This window comes from Pelobates fuscus, chromosome 5 (assembly GCF_036172605.1).
Source record: "Pelobates fuscus isolate aPelFus1 chromosome 5, aPelFus1.pri, whole genome shotgun sequence".
Lineage (NCBI taxonomy): Eukaryota > Metazoa > Chordata > Amphibia > Anura > Pelobatidae > Pelobates > Pelobates fuscus.
The window spans coordinates 127,771,943-127,792,658 of record NC_086321.1 but is presented as its reverse complement, the minus strand read 5'-3'; the positions used below and the strand labels follow the sequence as shown (position 1 = coordinate 127,792,658).

Here is a 20,716-nt window from a genome sequence, read left to right as displayed (position 1 = left end):
TCTGCTGTCTTGAGATCATTTTGGTGGGATTAATTCAGGAGACATATAAGCGACAGTGGAGGCCTGTTCTGTTTGTGCAGTTTCTAAGGTTCCTCATAAACGTTCATGTGGATTGTTACATCGAGTTCCTGTACCCAGTGTTCCATGGTCTCATTTGTCTAAGGATTTCATTGTTGAACTTCCGAGTTCTAATGGTTATACCATCATCCTTATGGTGGTTGACTGCTTTTCCAAAATGGCACATTTGATTCCACTCAAAAAATTGCCATCTTCCCAAGATCTGGTTCAAACGCGACATTGTCAGACTGCATGGTATTCCTCAAAATATTGTATCTGACAGGGGCTCCCAGTTTGTGTCGCGATTTTGGAGAGGGTGATAAGATAAAAAATCAATCTAATTGCCCCCCAAAACAAGTACAGAATGTCCCTGTATGAAGTGTGTTAAAAAAAATTATAAGCCTATGTCTACAAATGCTCGCAGTTTAGGGAATAAGATCAATGAACTTGTGGCAGTAATGGCAACTGATAATGTAGATTTAGTCGCTGTTACTGAGACATGGTATAATGAGAAATATGACTGGGACATAGCAATAGGGTACTCTTTATATAGAAAAGACAGGGAAGGCAAGAAAGGGGGAGGGGTGGCCGTGCATGTGAAGGATAGCATAAAACCTAGCCTAATAAAAGTCAGTGAGGCGAACATAGAGTCCGTTTGGGTTACGTTAGAATTTGGTAATCACACAGTAAGTGCAGGTATGATTTATAGGCCCCCAGGACAAATAGAAGAGTTAGATAATCTACTAGTTGAGGAAATAGCTAAAATGACAATGAATGGGGAACGTTATCATCATGGGTGACTTTAATCTTCCTGATGTGAACTGGAAAACTAAAATAGCTGCATATTTTCTAAACTCACTACTGGGATTGTCTCTAAAAGAAGTCATTGAGGAGCCAACTCGTAAAGATGCCATACTAGATTTAGTGTTAACAAATGGAAATTTGGTATCAGACATTACTGTAGGTGAAAGTTTAGGATCCAGTGATCATCAGTCAGTGTGGTTTAATATAAGAACAGTGACTGAGTCACACCACACAAAAACAAAAGTTTTAGATTTTAGAACAGCGTTTCCCAATTGGTGTTCTGCCAAAAAATGTTTTAAATAAAATGGCGGCCAGGGAGCCGTGATCTCCCTGCTCAGCTCCCTTGCCGCCCGACTCAACTGCTCATCTGTCTGCCAGACCTCCCGACAGCCCACAAAGCTGTAGCTAGCCCCACTGGACCCCAGGGACTCCATGCCAGCACTCCTAAAAATAGGGGGGCTGGGTGGTGTAAAATGTTTAAAAATATTTTTTTTTTTAAATTGTATTTGTGTCTGTAATGGAGTTTGTATATGTTTGTCAGTGTGAGTGTATTTGTTTTGTCAGTGAGAATGCATCTGTTCTTGTTAATGAGTGTATATGTGAGTGTGTGTTTGTCAAAGAGTGTGTGTGTATGTGCCAGTATGTATCAGTGTGTTTTGTATGTGTGTGTCAGTGTGTTTCTGTGGGTGCAAGTGTGTGTGTATGTGTGTGTGTGTATTTGTGAGTCAGGATGTGTTCGTCTGTGTGGGTGCAAATTTGTATCTGTGTGCAAGTGTGTGTATACCTGTGTGTCAGATACATATACACTCTGACACAGAGATACACACACTGACACATACAAACACAGATATACACACCTTGACACACACATACACACACAGATATACACTGTGTGTCAAGGTGTGTGTATCTGTGTGCCACTATCTGCCAGTGTGTGTATCTGTGTGTCAGATTTATACACACTGACACATACAAACACAGACACATACAAACACAGATACACGCACACACTGTGTGTGTATCTGTGTGCCAGTGTGTATCTGTGTGTCAGACACACTTTGAAACATAGATACACGCACCTTGACACACAGATACACAGATCCACACTGTGTATCAATGTATGTATCTGTGTCATTGTGTGTATTTTTTCCCACTATCTGCCAGTGTGTGTATCTGTGTGTCAGATTCATACACACTGGCACATACAAACACAAATACATGCACAGATACACACAGATACACACAGATACATACATACATACATACATACATACACACACAGATACACACTGTGTGTCAAGGTGTGTGTATCTGTGTGCCACTATCTACCAGTGTTTGTATATGTGTGTCAGATTCATACAGACTGGCACATAGAAACACAGACACACAACACACCTTGATACAGACACATACAAACACAGATACACACACACACTGTGTGTATATCTGTGTGTGTGTATCTGTGTGCCAGTGTGTGTATCTGTGTGTCAGATATACAACTGGTACATACAAGCACAGATATACACACCTTGACACACACCGGCACATAAAAAAACAAACAAACGGCGCAATTGTAATTTTTTTTTTCCGGGGAAGGAAGGGTTTCCATTGGGAACCCCTGCTCTAGAAAAACATACTTTTCTAAAATTAGAATATGTGTAAAGGAGTCATTATCAGACTGGAGCAATTTAAATGGAGTCCAAGAGAAATTGGATTATTTCAACGTTGCACTGCAACAGAAAATTGCATTAGGCTTGTCAGTAAAAACAAAAAAATTAAGAAACCACTGTGGTACTCCACAGATGTGGCCAAAATAGTAAAAAAACAAAACGTTAGCATTTAGTAATTCTAAAAGAAAACCAGAATGAAGAAGACGGAATGATCTAGAAGATTAGTCAGAAAGAGGCTAATCAAGTTATAAGAGCTTCCAAATCACACACAGAAGAGAAAATAGCACAGTCAGTAAAAAAAAAGGGGGGACAAAACATTTTTTTAGATACATAAATGAGAAAAGGAAAGTAAAACAACGATTAGTTAGATTAAAAATAAAAGAAAGAAGGTATGTAGAAGAGGATAAAGGTCTAGCTGATTGCCTCAATAAATATTTTTGTTTAGTATTTACAGATGAAAATGAAGGAAAGGAGCCTCAGTTAGGAAAAAGGACACGAGTCATTTGTTACATGTGAGTTTACAGAGGAAGAGGTTCTATTTCAACTGTCAAAAGTAAAGACAAATAAGTAAATGGGACCTGATGGAATACACCCAAAGTTATTAAAAGAGCTTAGTGGTGTTCTAGCAAAACCATTAACAGATTTATTTAACCAATCATTAACAGGAGTAGTCCCAGGAGATTGGAAGTTAGCGAATGTTGTGCCCATTCACAAGAAAGGTAGTAGGGAGGAGTCGGGCAACTATAGGCCAGTAAGCCTTACTTCAGTAGTGGGGAAAGTAATGGAAACCATGTTGAAGGATAGGATTGTTGAACATCTAAAAACAAATGGATTTCAAGATCAGAGACAAAATGGGTTTACTTCAGGGAGATCATGCCAAACAAATCTTATTGATTTTTTTTGATTGGGTAACTAAAATAATAAGTGGTGCAGTAGATATTGCTTACTTAGATTTCAGTAAGGCTTTTGACACTGTGGCACATAGAAGGCGTATCAATAAACTGCAAATAAGTTTGGATTCAATATTGTTGAATGGGTAAGGCAGTGGCTGAGTGACAGACAACAGAGGGTTGTAGTCAATGGAGTATGTTCGAAGCATGGGCTTGTCACCAGTGGGGCACCTCAGGGATCTGTACTTAGACCCATTCTCTTTAATATTTTATTAGTGATATTTCAGAAGGTCTTGAGGGTAAGGTATGTGTTTTTGATGATACTAAGATATGTAACCAGGTTGATGTTCCAGGAGGGATAAGCCAAATGGCAAATGATTTAGCTAAACTAGAAAAATGGTCAGAGCTTTGGCAACTGACATTTAATGTGGATAAGTGCAACATAATGCATCTTGGACGTAAAAACCCAAGGACAGAGTACAGACTATTTGATAGAGTCCTAACCTCAACATCTGAGGAAAGGGATTTAGGGGTGACTATTTCTGATGACTTAAAGGTAGGCAGACAATGTAATAGAGCAGCAGGAAATGCTAGCAGAATGCTTGGTTGTATAGGGAGAGGTAGAGGCAGCAGAAAGAGGGAAGTGCTCGTGCTATTGCACAGAACACTGGTGAGACCTCACTTGGAGTATTTTACGCAGTACTGGAGACCGTATCTCCAGAAGGATATTGATACTTTAAAGAGAGTTCACAGAAGGACTACTAAACTGGTTCATGGATTGCAGGATAAAACTTACCAGGAAAGGTTAAAGGAACTTAACATGTATAGCTTGGAAGAAAGACAAGACAGGGGGAATATGATAGAAACATTTACATGCATAAAGGGAATCAACACAGTAAAGGAGGAGACTATATTTAAAAGAAGAAAAACTACCACAACAAGAGGACATAGTCTTAAATTAGAGGGGCAAAGGTTTAAAAATAATATCAGGAAGTATTACTTTACTGAGAGGGTAGTGGATGCATGGAATAGCCTTCCAGCTGAAGTGGTAGAACTTAACACAGTAAAGGAGTATAAGCATGCGTGGGATATGCATATGGCTATCCTGGCTATAAGATAAGGCCAGGGAATAATGAAAATATTAAAAAATTGGGCAGACTAGATAGGCTGAATGGTTTTTATCTGCCGTCATATTCTATGTTTTTCCAGTCTAGCACTGATAGTATTAATCGAAGACATTAAACCCTTGATTTCCGTAAAATTCTCAGGTTGTAGAATAACTTCTGGTGGGGGGGGGGGGGGGATTGTCCAGGAACGTAATGAACTTGGTGGTGCCCTGACTAGTAACCGACAGTGGCTAATGTGAGGCTCTAACTATATGGTGGGCGTATACCTCTGGAGAGGATGGGTGTTGGCCTCACTGGAGTAGATTAATTTTAATCTCCCTTATGCTATTATGGGGGTTTTAGGAAGTGGCGGGGAGCACTGCTCCCTGACGCTTCTATTTTTACATATTACAAGGAGGGAGCTGCGCGCCTGTAGCGCCCTCTGTCATGCCAAAAGCTTGAGTTCTTGTTTGATGTGTCTTTATATATGTTGAGTTGTTTGGTTTTTTTTGTAAACCTTGGGATGACATTTATTTTGGTCTTTGATCTTGCACCAGGCCTAGACCATAAAACATCTAGATAGCCATCACCAGAGCTGGACACAAGGAATTTCATAGAGTGGGCAATAGACTGCCAGACCTACCCCCTCTGGTCCCCCCCCCCCCCCCAGGGGTCTGCCCACCGAGAAACAACTAGTTCAGATATATAATGAGGGTGCTGGACTATCCAGAGAGGTTCAGTTATTCATTTTTCTTTTGTCAGTAACTTCTAGGAGACCTATACCATCTCCCTATACCACTCCCACAAGAATTCTATATGGGGTAAATATATGTAAGGAGTTTCTTGTGTTTTCTCCTATTTTATTTTATGTACCGTTTTGCAATTTATCTGTATGTCATTTATTTCTGTATTTTGTACTCAGCACTGTAAATCTTTTTTGTCAGATTAAATGTTTACTTAATCAGCTTGTGTCTCTGTTCTCTATGAGCTTCATTCTCCAGAGGAAAGCTCAGGTAAACACGTTACCAAAAAGGGTTAATTATATGTGTTTGATCAGTAATAGTAGAACTGTGATTCTATAATTCTCCTGTGTGTGGGGTAACCTAAGACGCCCGGGTTTAAAAGTCTTGGTTTTGGCAGAAAAGTGTGTACTAGGGGGTTAGTGTAGAAGGGATTGCAGGGGTTAATTGAGTGGTTGCTGGGACTAGCAACAGGTAACCAGGGGTCTGGTGTCATTAACCCTGTCACTTCCACACTCTCCCCACTGTCTCGGCTGGGCCTATAGCCCACGCTCGTGACACCCTCCTTGTAATAAACTGAATGAACAAACAAATACTGATATTCAGTGTTTGTTTATTCATCTGACATTTCTATTCATTCATTCGTCTTTCTGACGAATGAATGAATAGATGAAATTCCAGTTCGCATGTCTAAGTGTTTAAGTGGGCATGCACGGGAATCTCAGTGCTATCTAGTGTGGGCAGATGACGTGTCCCACAGGGACATCTACCCACACAAAGATGGCGAGGCCCTGAATATAGATCGGGGCAGAAAATAAAGATAGATACAAATTTTATGTGGGGAGCTTTGGGGCATTTGGGGGCGTCTAGGGGGTCACTTAGATGTAGTGGAGTCAGGAGCGGGATAAAAAAAAAAATCAAAAACTGGATTCGGCCATGACAGTGCCGCTATAACAGATTTGAAGTGGTCATTGTGCAAGGAGTCTGTGTCTAGAGGGACATCGGCACTGGACCCAGGTAAGTGACAGAAGGGGGTTAACCCCTTCTGCACTACGGGAGGGTGCTTGGACACTTGACAGAGGGGGAAGCTAGAGTGTCAGGAAAACAAGTTTGTTTTCCTCGCACTATAGTTTCCCTTTTAACCTCTCTGCTTGTCAAGGTGTAACTCCACTTTAGTCAGCCCATGTCAAATTCTGGGCTGGCTGATGTCACTTCCATGCATATTAACATGCATAGACTGGGTGAGAGTTGTCAGCTGACGTGCTTGGGTAATGAATAAGCAGCAGTATCGGCATCCATCTTCTTCAGCTCTGCAAACACTGATTTCAAAGTCTGCATACAGTGGAGACCCAACACCAGTTTGCCCCGTGGAACGACATTGAAACCACTTTAGTGGGCTGTGGTGGTTATGATGGTTGGAGTAACCCTTTTGTCTATTAAATTGATGTGGTTTCTCCATCGTAAAGTATGTTTATACTTACCTGGGGAGAACAGAGTCCTTCTAACCTTAAGTACATTGGCATTTTATAGTAGCAGTTTTAATGTGAACCTGTCAAAGCTGGTTCAGTTTTACATAAATCCTCTGTATTCATTAAATAAATAATCATAGAGATAAATAATGTATTTGTAGACTTTTGCAAAAAAAATGTTTCCATCTATAAACTAATCTATACACCTGGAAATAATATTCAGTTGAAAATATATTAAGATATACATCCACTTCCACTCTGTTCCAACTGTGCCATGTATTTTTCCATTTGTATACTCCCTAGCAACAGTAGCAGCATCAGCTGGATAGTAACCATAGCAACCATAAAACTTGCCCGTCTCATTTCAAAACACGGTGATGCTATTTTCTTAATGAACTGCGTTTATGTAAAGCGTTTTGCTCTAGTAGGACAAAAATATTGCTCTTGCTGCTGCTTGCTGTCCCTTTAAAATTTGATGGCTTAACAGCCTAAAATCTCTGCAGCAAAGCACAAAAATCATTTTTAGATGAAATGCTTCTTACTAGAGCAGCCTAATTAGAACTTCTTACACAACCAGAATGCGAATAGAATTGAATTTCTTTAGCAGGCAGTATTGCTTGGACAATGGTCATTATCATTCATGCATTTCAGCAGTATTAACAAATTAATATGATATTTGACTAATATTTTTATGCTGCAGAAACATGTCACAGATGAAAGGTTTTTATTTTGTCTAGCCTTCTAATATTAGAACCTGTGAAATGAACAGAAAATGATTGCTTTGTCTGATCTCAACTTGCAGTGAATTCTGTACAACCGCTTGATTGTTCTTTTTAGTATGGGCAATCAGACATCTATCATTTTCATGTTTTCCACCCTGTAGTGTAATTGCCAGTTGTTGTTCATATTTATTTATATAGCACCAAAATTTATACACTGTTTAATATAATTAGGAAGGAAGTACTAAAAACATAGGGCCTAATCATGTTCATGGGATCCCGATAAGCCATTTGTCCGTTCCTATTGATTCAGTTACTGTCGTTAAAGGCTTATCGGAAACCGATAAATATTAGATTGAATATCAAAACCAATACATATATTTTAAATTTGAAAAAAATATGGGGTGATCTCATTCAGATTATTAGGCTTATTATGCATTTGGTTTCAAACTAATTTGAGATTTGTCCGAGGTCAGCAGTTGGTCTTAACTCCAAATGGTTATATGGATGAATTACAAAACAAATTCAATTGAGGAGCAGTAAAAAAAAAAAAGTGACCTCACATTAGCATCAGTGAGTTTTAATGCCTCCCTATGACACCACCTGTCGCACTGCATGTGGAGGCATGACTACTAAACAGTGAACAGTTAGCAACTAGTTTACATTGACTGTATTTTATTAAGGACTGAGCAGTAGCTGCCTACCTAGATCGTTTTACATTAGTGAGCTGCAGATGGCTGTTCACTGTTTAATAGACATTCCACTGCCCGCAGCATGGCCGGTGAGGACATAAGCGACGTATTAAACCTCCTTTATACTAATGTGGGGGCCATATTGACTCTTATTTATTTAGACCAACAGAATTAGTCATTTTAAACTGTTGATAATTTTTATTTTAATGCATGTATAATGACTGTTAAGTACCCCACCCCACCCTATTTATCAGGTTTTGCTGCTTGAATGTCTTCTAGAATTAAATTAAGACTAAATTTGATTTAAAAAATAAATTTAAAAAGACTGGGAATAAAGTCAATATTTATTTGTCTGTTTTAGGCCTTAGTGTACTATATGTCAATCAGTAAATAAGTGTAAAAAGGACTTTACAAGTATAAAATGCAAGAAAAAAAAGTGAAACAAAATACTGGAAAATGCAGGAGAGAGTGAGACAGTGCCATGAGTGAAGACGGTGAGGTGTTTTTTTTTATTTTTTTACACACTAAAGAAATGTTAAACTAAAATTCTTGCATAGGAGCTCTTCAGACCTTTGCTCAAGAACACTGCGGGGATGCTCTTAGCTCCACCTATTTTGGGATTAAATCTCTTCTCTCCTATCCCGAAAATGTGAAAAAACCCTCGCTGGTGTGCCTTAGGCTTTGTTACTATAAAAGCTTTTAGACTACTTTACCAAAGTTATTATTGATAAAGTACCAACAAATACTGCAGCACTGTACAATGGGTGGACTAACAGACAAGTATTTGTAACCTGACAAGTTGGATGCAAAGAAACAGGGGGATGAGGGCCATGCTCAATGAGCTTACATTCTTGAGGGAGTGGGGTATAGTGACACAAAAGGTAAGGATAGGGTAGAAAAGTAGGTTACTATTATAGTTCATTAATAGAATAGAGAGGGAAATTGATATGCTTCCCTGAAGTGCGGTTTCAATTATTTATTTATTTTGAAGGAATGGAGACTAGAGGTGAAAACAAACTGATGTCAAGAGTGGCTTTAGCCACTCGTATTGCTATTGCTGAGTTTTGGGCAGTTGATACTATAGGCACCAAAACAACTTTAGCTTAATGAAGCAGTCTCACTGCTCAATTCTCTGCCATTTAGGACAGCCTTGCTAAACACTTACACACCTGTAAAGAGAACTCTGTTTAAACTAATTTTATTGCTTAGTCTGTTTAATTTACCATTTCTAATCTCCTGCTCTGTTAATAGCCTTCTAGACCCTGCAGGAGCCTCCTGTGTTTGGTTAAAGTTCAATTTACAGAGCAGAAAATACAAACTTCTAAAGCAAGTGAAGATATGATTAAAAAATAAACCTTTTTTTCCATGCAGGCTGTGAGTCAAAGCCAGGGGAGGTTAAACAGACACAAAAGTGATTTCGCTCATAAATTAAAAAAAATCCTCCCAACTCTACATCTAACTGACCCCCAAATGCCCCTAAGCTCCCCATATTACCTATTTTTTTAACTCTATTTTGTGTCCGGACCTACGTTCAGGGCGCCGCCATCTTTGTGTGGGTAGATGAAGTCCCTGTGGGACACGTCATCTGCCCACACTAGATAGCACTGTGAGATTCCCATGCATGCCCAGTTAAACACTTAGGCATGCGAACGGGAATTTCATCTAATCATTCCTTCATCAGAAAGACGAATGAATGAACAGAAATGTCAGACCAACAAACAAACATTGAATATCAGTGTTCATTTGTTCGCTCATTCAGTTTATTACAGGGAGGGAGCTACAGGCGCGCAGCTCCCTCCTTGTAAAATGTAAAGATAGAAGCGGCGGGGAGCAGCTCCCCGCCACTTCCTAAGCCCCCCATGTCCTCCCTCACTCTGTGGGTCAATTTGACCCCCGAAACGGCGGGGGCCCTATAGAATAATGAGGGGTTGACCTATTGTCCTCCCCACCCCTGAGCGGTGGGTGGGGGCCATAAATAACAATGAGGGGGGGGGCTATTGTCCTCTCCCCCCCCCATCCCCCCACCCCTGAGCGGTGGGAGGGAGCCATAAAGGAAAATGAGGGGTGGGACTTATTGACCTTCGGGATAGATTTAACATTAGGATTGATATTTGGTAAAGGTATATATGGGGGTATTATTATACTCCTATGTTGCTGAGTACAACATAGGGAAATTTATCACCATAGCACACATCAAGTTTTCAAAATAAACCACAAAATTGCAATGTGCAAAAATAAAATACTTTAAATGTTGAGAGAAATCGGTGTAAAAATGGCTGTACAATAAGATTCTAAATATACTATACTCTGCGTTGTATACTTTTGAAAATGGTATGCCTTTGGGGTAATTTGAACTGTCAAACTGCTACATTTCCCAAAAATGAGACATAGGCCCTTCAAATTCATTTATCAAAATTCGAACCATAAAAACTGAAAAAGTACTTTATATGGCAAAGTAACTTCACAAGATAGTGGCAAAGGAATACATTGGCAGTGTTTTACTCATAATTTGTAACTAAGCATCATGTGGGGTGTTTTATTATAGTGGCACATACCAGATTTACAAATGTATGCAAAAACTAAAAATTATTTGTATACCACAAACACACATAAACTGGTGAAAAAATGGCAGCACGTTATGGCACAATTTACACCATTTGAGATACCCTGGAGTGTCTGTGTCAAAACTAGCCACCTATTCATATTCAAGACTGAGTTGGTTCGACAATTTGGGGTTCCTGAACAGACTAAATGCATATTGTTCGTCAGTCGAACCAACTACCGAACAGGGAGACCACCCAGGGGAGTCATGTGCCTTTAATTGACGGGGTTCACACTTGGAAACCGCAAGATTCTAAGTGATCACATGGGTGGCCGTCGTTCATATGGCCCAACACGTGGCGACGACCATCTTAAGTTCACGAACAGACAGCGATGTTTGGTCGAGTGCATGGAACTAGAATCGGACACTCAAAGGCGCGAACACCGCTGAACTTCCATCAGTTCATATGTTTCCCTTCACGGAACCAGAGCGGGATTCGTATGAAAGACACTACCAAACACGACCTCCCTGTTACACGAACCGTTTCATTCTTCAATTTAAAGTTAGATACTCCTGAAAGGAGACCGGTCTAAACCTAAAACCATCTGGAACTATTTTGGGGCTTCCCATCGTGGTTGACCGGTCTAAACTTCACTTGAATGGCGTTCATATTCTACTGAACGGATCTGAGCAATATTTCGACAAAGTGGGCGCCCTGATCTCAGCTGTTCAGTGAAGTATCTTTCGTGGAGTTCTGACTAATATTACTATATGTTATGATTGTTTGAAATATTGTCTATTTTCTGTACTTGGTAGATAATGTAATTAAAGAGTTGTCCTTACCCAATTATCTCCCAAGTGCAGAGGAGGAGTCTGGGAAATGTTACTTTGTCCCCTGTCCCCAGCAAGGTCCACCTGTGGAAAACCCCTGGAATATAATTAAAGAAACCCCTGCATGGGGAATTGTATAAAAGCCAGCTGTGGCTCAATAAAAACTAGTTGACTCCCAAAACTGTATCGTCCAGTTATTGGGGATTTGGGATATGATTGCCGAACTACGCTTCTCCTGGATGGTTTACAAGTCTGCCAGCAGAGATATTGATGTGAATATTGCAGCCCTGCTACAGTGTCCACTTTTACAAATGGTAGGTCTTTATATGATTTCAACATACTGCTATAATGTCCCAAAAGGAGACGTGCCCTTAAAATCCATCTATAGAAATTGTAACTGTAAAAACTAAAATGATCATATCTTTTCTATGGAACTGTAGCTTCACATGATAGTGGCAAAGGCATACAGTGGGGGAATTGTACTGATGTAGCTGAATACAAAATTGGGTTGTATGCAGGAGTAGCACACATCAGCTTTACAAAATACACATTTAAAAAAACAAAAAAATGTTTTGTCTGTATGTGAAAACAAACTGCACTTGGTTAAATAGCTTATGATATCTGCATATTAAACTTCGACAAATTCTAAAATCATTCCTAATTGAAATTGTATTTTACTACTTCTAGTTTGTGACGTGAAACTACCAAAAATAAACTATCCTAGACATATGATGTACTCTGTAAATCAGGACTACTGAATTACTATTCTTAGGCTGCACTACGTATGTACACTTTGCCAAAATTATGAGTAATTGTTTTTATTTTTTTATTATAATAGAGAATGACTGTAAGTACTACTTGCTATGAGGTTGATATTTTCAGTTCTTTGGTAGAAGATTAGGATCTACAGTTTTTAGTCTGAGGTGGCTGTAACGCTCGAGGAAGGATATTCCATTGGATTTTGAAGATTTTTTTGACAAAGTGATCATAAACCCAAAGAGGAAAATTCTGGAACAAACAAGGGATGAAGTGTGCAAATCTACGTGAGGTGTATGAAAAATTGGGATTTTGTGCCAATAAAGCGTGGGACACGTCCTCTAGGACAGGTGTGAGGTCAGAATAGGAAGTTGCAAACATTTCATGGTGTAAATGTTTCCAGGTATTCTTCTCCATAATTCTCTTTTACATTAGGCATTAAACTATCCAAAATATTCCTGTTTTGGCTAGACCACTTTTCATGAGTCAAAAATATCTATGTTATAAACAAGAGACAGATGGAGTTAGCTGAGGAAAAACAATACATTTCCGTAAAAAGGAAAAAAAAAGAATAAAATAAACAGGATGGTTGGCTAAACTGCGTCCTTGATGGTCTTCTACAAAGCTTCTACAAAGGGTAATTTCTAAAGTCAAATTATTGCTTTCTAAGCTTAAAAATGCTATGAATAATGATAATGTGTACCAGGTGTACTATTAAATATCTAAGCTAAACCAAAAGGAAGGATTTTGATACCACAGCTTAAAGGAACACTCTAGGCATCTAATTGGAGTTGTTGGGGTGCCAGGAGGCTCCGAGGCACAGTCTAGCATCAAGGGATTAAATGTACCTTTTGCATGCTAGTTTTGTTAATGGGTAGTTACTGATTGATTGAGAGCGTAATTTTCAAAAACTGGATGCCACGTTGTGGGAAGCTAAGATCGGCGATAGAGGCAACATCGGGGTTAAACCGTTCAAGAGAAGTTTAACTCCTTGGGGTTGGATTTCTCCTGGTGGCCTCCTGGTGCCATAGCAACTTAGTTTAGATGAAGTTGTTATGGTGCCTAAATTGTCCTTTCAAGACTCTACTCCATCTGTACCCATGTAAATAAATATGCAGTGCATGGATTTAAATGGGTATCGGGTTCAAATAGGAGAATGTATTCTTAAAAATATAGTTTTACAGTAATCGAACTCTTACTTGTAACCCACAGCTACCCTTTTTAGCCTGGATTGTGCATGCACATTTACCCATTAACTTGTTTTGAAGCCGCTGGGATGAACTGTAGCTACTATTTTGATGAGATCCTGGCGCATTATTGCGCAATACATTGTGAGAGCTGCTTTGGATGCTAATAGGCTGCTAGTTGTGGGATGGGGACAGGTCCTAAAGGGAATAAAAGAAAGCAAATCTATTTTAGTCCAATAAAAGGCAGAGAAACATTTTAACATTCAGTGACTATAAAGAAATATGATAGTAATCTCAGTGAATTGATGCTGATCACAAAATACAATGATTTTGTTTTCATGTGAACACATTTCCCTTCAAAGACCCTTGGGAAATGACTCTACATTAGAGCTACTTAAAGGATATGGTAGAATATATGAGAAAAAGGCAACAGAAGTCCTCAAAATTTAGACTTTCATGTCTATTCAAAACAAGACAAAAAAACTTACATTATGGGGCCTGACAGCAGACTGAGTCAGCCGCATGGGGCTTCAATTCCTCTGGGAAAACCACTTAAAACGCGTTTAACCCCTTAAGGACACATGACATGTGTGACATGTCATGATTCCCTTTTATTCCAGAAGTTTGGTCCTTAAGGGCTTAAATTGGGCGATCTTGCTCTATTGAGGGCTAGAATCCTGCTCTTATTACCAGGGAGCACACTGCTACCTGTGTGATTTCAGCTTGTCTCCTGCAGACACAGCCCGTGTGAGACTCCTCAGCGGCATACAGCTACAATTGAGGGCAGGAAGGCGGCTTATCCACAGCCTCGATTTGGTGATTACTAATCCTGAGCCCTGTCCCCCCTCCCTTTGGACCGGTGGGGGATAGCCTGGTCCCCACTGGTGTATCATAGTGGTCAGAACGACGCAACCTCAAGCTACCTGGGAATCCGAACGTCTGAGGCCTAGAAACCAACTTGGCCATCCCGCTGAGACTAGCTGACATGGATACCCTACTACTCTCTCTTCCACACGTGGAGCAGTTTCTCATGGCATTTACCTGCACTTGCAAACTGTTTTGGGCTGCGGGTGGAGTTGGGAACCATGCTGCTGATCGTTACCACTTACCTCAACGCCACCAGCATCTCCCCAGGGGGACACTGCGAAAAAGACGGCGCAGACGGATGGTGCAGAAGCTATCTTACAATTACGGTTGTAGCCTACATGTTCGCCATGACTCGTTCCCATGGTGGAGCAACAAATCTCTCCACTCCCAGCACAGCATGCATAACCCACACGTCGGCACACCTGCTTACAGGGTACGCACTGCCGAGAAGCTGCGACATTGAGCTTCAGGTGCTCATCTGGATGGAAGCACACCGGACTGCCTGACACCCTGGTTCGATCGGACGAGCCTCTTGGGAGCTGCTTCTAAGTGTCGTTCCAGCCTCACATTCTCTCGGTATTGGCTGAGGAGCCAGCGCACACAACCTGTAGCCGAGGTGACCTAGTATAGTTTGCCTTTTGATTACTGCTTTCAATAATTCAGATTTATTTTTTTCTGGACCGGTCATCAGTGCACTAGGCATCTATACTAGGCTGCCCTTTTTTTCGTGTCACTACTCTCCTCAGCTCTGTTCTATAACTCGTTATCCACTAGTTCTTTCACCTCTTAGAACAGTGCTCTTTTTTTTTTTGTTTTCTACCTACTAATAAAAAAATATTTCTCTGACATTCCATGTGAAGCCTACAATAATATGTATTGCTTGTTTAGATATTTTTATGAAATGTCTACATGAGCTTGTTTGATACCCTATGCAGTACAAAAATAGTAAATGAGAATTTATACATGTATATGTCACATTAAATTAAAGCCCCTTTTATCCTTTAAAAAAAACTGGCATATACTAGGTGTTCAGTATATGAGAAAGATTGAAATTGTGGTTGAACACACACGTAGCAAAAAATGCCAAAATTGCTTGTGTTAAAAACTGTCCCACTCCCACTCCCCCAAACTGTTGTTTCATAAAGATAAAATCTTTATGCAATGCTCATAAAGACACTGTTGGAATTTCACTGAAATTCCAACCCAGTCAAAAGTTCTAAGACAAAGTAGGAACTACTTTTTGGGTTCTGTATTGTTCGTATATTGGACAAAGCTTGACAAAAAGGTGGAGCTTCCTCTGTTACTAGGCTAAGGTAAAAAATACTTTTTCTATGATCAATCAAGCAGTCTTGAGGGATCTTCCATAGACATCAGTGTTGTACGATCACATGAGAGTATAGCATAGATGTCGGCTCCTGGCAGATGAAGCTTCAGAAGCTCGCAGAGGACCTTGCAGAAGAAGACTGATGCAGCTACAAGGAACAAGTACAGGTAAGTAAAAACTACTTTACCTATGATCACTGGAATACAAGCAGAGCATCCAAAACCGATGGAGCTTTGCAAAGTTCCCAGAAGACAACAGAGCCACTTTAAGTACTAGACAAGCAAACTGAAGCTGTGCCCTTAAAGGGAAACTCCAGTGCCAGAAAAACGATCCGTTTTTCTGGCACTGGAGGGTCCCTCTCCCTCCCACCCACCAATCCCCGGTTACTGAAGGGGTGAAAACCCCTTTAGTCACTTACCTGGGACAGCGGCGATGTCCCTCGCCGCTGTCTCCGCCTCCGCGACGCTCCTCCTAATGATTACGTCGGCCGGTGGGCGAGACTAATCTCGCTCACCGGCCGAGGAGACCTAATGCGCATGCGCGGAAATTCCGCGCATGCGCATTACGTCTCCCCATAGGAAAGCATTGAAAAATCATTTCAATGCTTTCCTATGGGGTTTTGAGCGACGCTGGAGGTCCTCACACAGCGTGAGGACGTCCAGCGACGTTTCCTGTGCTAGAACCCAGGAAGTGACCTCTAGTGGCTGTCTAATAGACAGCCACTAGAGGTGGAGTTAACCCTGCAATGTAAATATTGCAGTTTATGAAAAACTGCAATAATTACACTTGCAGGGTTAAGGGTAGTGGGAGTTGGCACCCAGACCACTCCAATGAGCAGAAGTGGTCTGGGTGCCTGGAGTGTCCCTTTAAGGGGTTAATTCTGCTTTTACACCTTTTAATATTTCATCTAGAACTCTATTTTGCTTCAGCTTTCTCATGTGACATCTCTATGTTGGCTTACTGCTGCAATGATTTTTGCAAACTGATGCAGTTTTGTGGAGTGCCTCCATGCAACATAACCTGTGCAGAGAGCACAGGTCTTTGTGAAAATTGGAGTGTGGAGCATTTTACACTAAATTTTTGGCTGCTTAGCTTATTAACACACTGAAGATCTCCTGGTGCAGTGATCTGTGTCAGATCCCAAAGGAATGCAATGTTTAGAGGGTAAACCACATTCACCACTTTGGTTCAATGACGCCAGCGGATATTTCAGTGTCTTACCATATGAAATCCAAATACTGTTACATCGTAAAACTCTCTCTTTGTTGCAGCCCAACTAAAATCCAAAATGGCCATAGTGGCGTGTATGTCTCTTTATGACCATGCTATGACAAAACATTGGCTATAAGGTAGTACTATGCTATGTTAAATTTACACGGAAGAGATGGTGTGTGGCTCTGCATTGCCTGTACTATAGAACGTGACAAACTAACATACTTTCTTCCTCAAACAGAATGTACTGAAAGAACATGCGGATGATGACCATAATCTGGCAATTTCTGGGATACCTGTGGTGTCATGGCCAAAAAAAACAAACAAGGTAAGCCAATCTATTGTTACAGTTGAATAAAGAGATACATTTACTGCTTCAGAAGCAGGGATAGAGGTAACAATTCTCTTGAAGAGTGACACCTTAAATAGGAAAGAAAGGTAAGGTGAAGATTTAAGTGGGATAAGATTTTTTTATGAGTTAATGTATTAGATTGTAAAACTGCCAAATGTTTATGAATCTAATATTCAAGAGGTATTTCTGATCCAATTTAAACTTCAGTTGCTTTGTGATTATTCCCAAAACTTATTATATTTATATTTTTTATTACTACTTGACAAAAAAGCTTTCCAGGACAAATGTCTCTTTCAATAATTAATCAATTGTCTGTAAAGTTTCTTGCTTAAATTAAGCTAATACAGTCACAATTCAAAACCATATGCATTAAACTTGACTTGGTTTACAGTCTTGCTTTTAGGCTTTTCAAAATGTGAACACATTTTTAATCATATTAAAACTTAGCATCACAGTCCTACTCTGTACAGCATTGGCCACACACACAGCAATAGAGTAAGAAATGGCACTTTAAAGTTATCAGTGGGCACCCATTGACCGCTGGGAAGCCACTCACGTTCACAGCCTAACTCTTCCTCATACTGCAATTGGAGAGAGGAACAGAGGACGGAAGGCCGAAGCGCAGGCCTAGAGCTCCAATTGTCAACAGTTTCCAGATAATCTAACACAAAGATAAAAAAAGGTGCCAGCATACTCCTGCCCCCATGACAACTTAAATTTTCTTATGTGTGGGAGAGATCCGTTAAATGTCACAATTACCAAACTGTATTCCTATATACACTGATAAGCCACCTGACTTCCCTTGACCTCCAGCAACTCTCAGCTGATGTCCATTCTGAACTCTTATCCCATCCCTACCTTCCCCTGCCTCCCTCTGGCTATCTCCTCGTAAAAGACTACCCTCATCTCCCTGGACGCTGCAACCCCGCTCAAAAAAATCACCTAAAGGAGGACACGCTTCCAACATTAGCACACTAAGTCAACCCGCTACCTGCAGAGATGCTGGGCAAAGTTTCACATTTTGTCAGACTTTCTCCATTATAAATTCATGTTGTGTTTCTACAGCGCAGCCCCCACCCTTGCTAAACAATAATACTTTTCCTCTCTCTTTAGTTCATGCTTCCACAATCCCAGGCATCTCTTTGATACCTTCAGCTCTCTTCTTCACCCTGCTATGACCACCTCCCCAAACTAACCTTATATAAAGAAGCTTTGCATGCTACTTGATCGACAAGTTTAAATAGTTAAGGAAAGAATTCACCCACCTTTGCTCCTCTCAACCGCACTTGGACTGTACCTTTCATACCCTTCAGGCATTCTCCCCAGGTACTGAACAGAAGGTGGCTGTGCTTCTCCTTCCCTCTCGTCTCACCACTTGTCTGCTTGATCCCGTCTCACCTTATCAGATCTCTTTCCACTTGTCTTGTGACTTCCTTAATTCACTTCTCAACTGCTCTTTCTTCTGGCATTGTCCCTGCTCCTTTTAAACATTCTAATGTTGTACCCTAATCCTAATTTAAAAAAAGCCTCATCTTGACCAGTCTTCCCATTCCAACTATTGTTGCATATCCCTGCTTTTTTTTCCCCTTAAAGCTTCTAGGAAGACTTGTCTTTTCCGGTTTGGCTTGCTTCCTCAATTCCAACTCTCTCCTCGACCCTCTTCAATCTGACTTCCGCCACTTCCACTCTACTGAGACCGCTATGGTTAAACTTCCAAATGATCTAATTGCAGCTAAATCAAAAAGGCCACTACTCCACACTAATTCTTCTTGACCTCTCTGCTGCCTTTGACACTGTTTATCATGTCATCCTCTAAACTCATCAATTTCCCTGTCTTTGAAAATGTCCTCTCTATAGTGCATGTCTGCTCAGTACCGTTGTACCCAGCATACATATTATGTGCTTGTGCCCTGAGTGCCGTCTTAGGTCTGAGTAACGAAACGTATGATTGAAACGTATCGTGCCCGTACCAATGGAAGGATATGACTTGAGAACTTGTCCCTGATACAAAATACCCGTACCAGCTAAAAAGCAACACACTTCTTGTGTAGTAACTAGGTCTATAACCACAAAAGTAGACCTGTATGACAAAATTGACAAAATATTGGCATAAGCAGCCACACAACATAGCGCAGAGGAATAACTCTCTACAACTATCAAAAAGTACTGTTGGGGGGGCGGAGCCTAACAGCGGAGCTGAGCGGACGCACCTCGCCAGAGCTCCAGCTAAACCGAGACAATTACGGGGTACATGTCGCTCGGACCGAGCTATTTTGCCACCAGTCAACCCACCTGAGGCTGGGGACATGGGCGTAGGAACCCAAAAAAATCTGGGGGGGATAGCATTTTTACTCGCCGGGTATATTCTAAAACTAGGAGTTGTTTATCCCATTGTACAGCGCTACGGAATTTGCAGTCGCTATATAAATGATTAAATAATAACATTAAAGGGTCACTACAAGAAAGGGGTTTTACTTACCCAGATACAGCGCCGGGATCCTCCTGATTAGAACCACCCCTACCCTTCCCATGAATATTAGAACCACCCCTACCCCTTCCATGCACAAAAGAACCCCACCTACCCCTTCCACGCATATTAACCCCCTACCCCTTCCATGCATATTAGTACCCCCTAACCACTTCCATGCATATTAGTACCCCCTAACCACTTCCATGCATATTGGTACCCCCTAACCCCTTCCATGCATATTAGAACCCACCCTACCTCTTCCATTCATATTAGTACTCCCCTAACCCCTTCCAATATTTTTTCTACCTCCCCCCTCCTCCCATCCATATAAGTAGCCCCCCTAAACCCTTCCAATTATTTTTCTACCTACCCCTCTCCCCCTATCCTTATTAGTAGCCCCCCTAACCCTTTCCAATTATTTTTCTGCCATGTTAACTAACGCCAGTGCTGGAGTGCCGCCGTGTTTACATTAAAAGGCCTGCAGGGACAGGCTATAGACACCAGAACCACTACATTAAGCTGCAGTGGTTCTGGGGACTATAGTGTTTCTTTAATGTGAGGTAAATTAGAGATTAGTGCCACAAATAATATACTAGATTGCCTACTTACAACCAGATGAGGATGGTGATGGGCTCTAGCTGCCGTCTGGCTCCACTGGTCTGGTGTAGAACAGGCTCTCTGGAGGCTGTTTGTAACTGGTCCCAAAAATCAATGTTCTGTGAGAACGGGAAGCAGCTCCATTTTTGGGGGGCCCTTTACACAGCTCAAGGTCTGGGTCCCAGGGTCCACCTTCACGTTCCACCAATGAGTTTGTTCACAGGGGGTGGAGTGTGTAGGGGATGTCCTGATATGTGTGTAAGGAATGCATTGTGTGAATCTGTGTTTGTATGTGTAAGGGCTGCAAGGTGTGATTCTGTGTATGTACGGGATGCAGTGTGTGCGTCTGTAAGGGGTGCATTGAGTGTGTGTACGGGGTGCATTGAGTGTGTGTAAGGAATGCATTGTGTGTTTCTGTGTGTGTAAGGATT

General features: G+C 41.0%; 1 protein-coding gene across 4 annotated transcripts in view; it reads left to right on the top strand.

Moving 5' to 3' along the window:
- The window catches only part of KDM2B (lysine demethylase 2B), a 222,607-nt gene that overhangs the window by 151,100 nt on the left and 50,791 nt on the right, over window positions 1–20,716 (top strand). For all 4 annotated transcript variants that reach the window (XM_063454263.1, XM_063454262.1, XM_063454261.1 and 1 more), the window contains exon 12: window positions 17,108–17,194. In XM_063454263.1, the coding sequence (XP_063310333.1) occupies window positions 17,108–17,194 (87 nt within the window). The remainder of the gene's footprint in view (window positions 1–17,107; window positions 17,195–20,716) is intronic.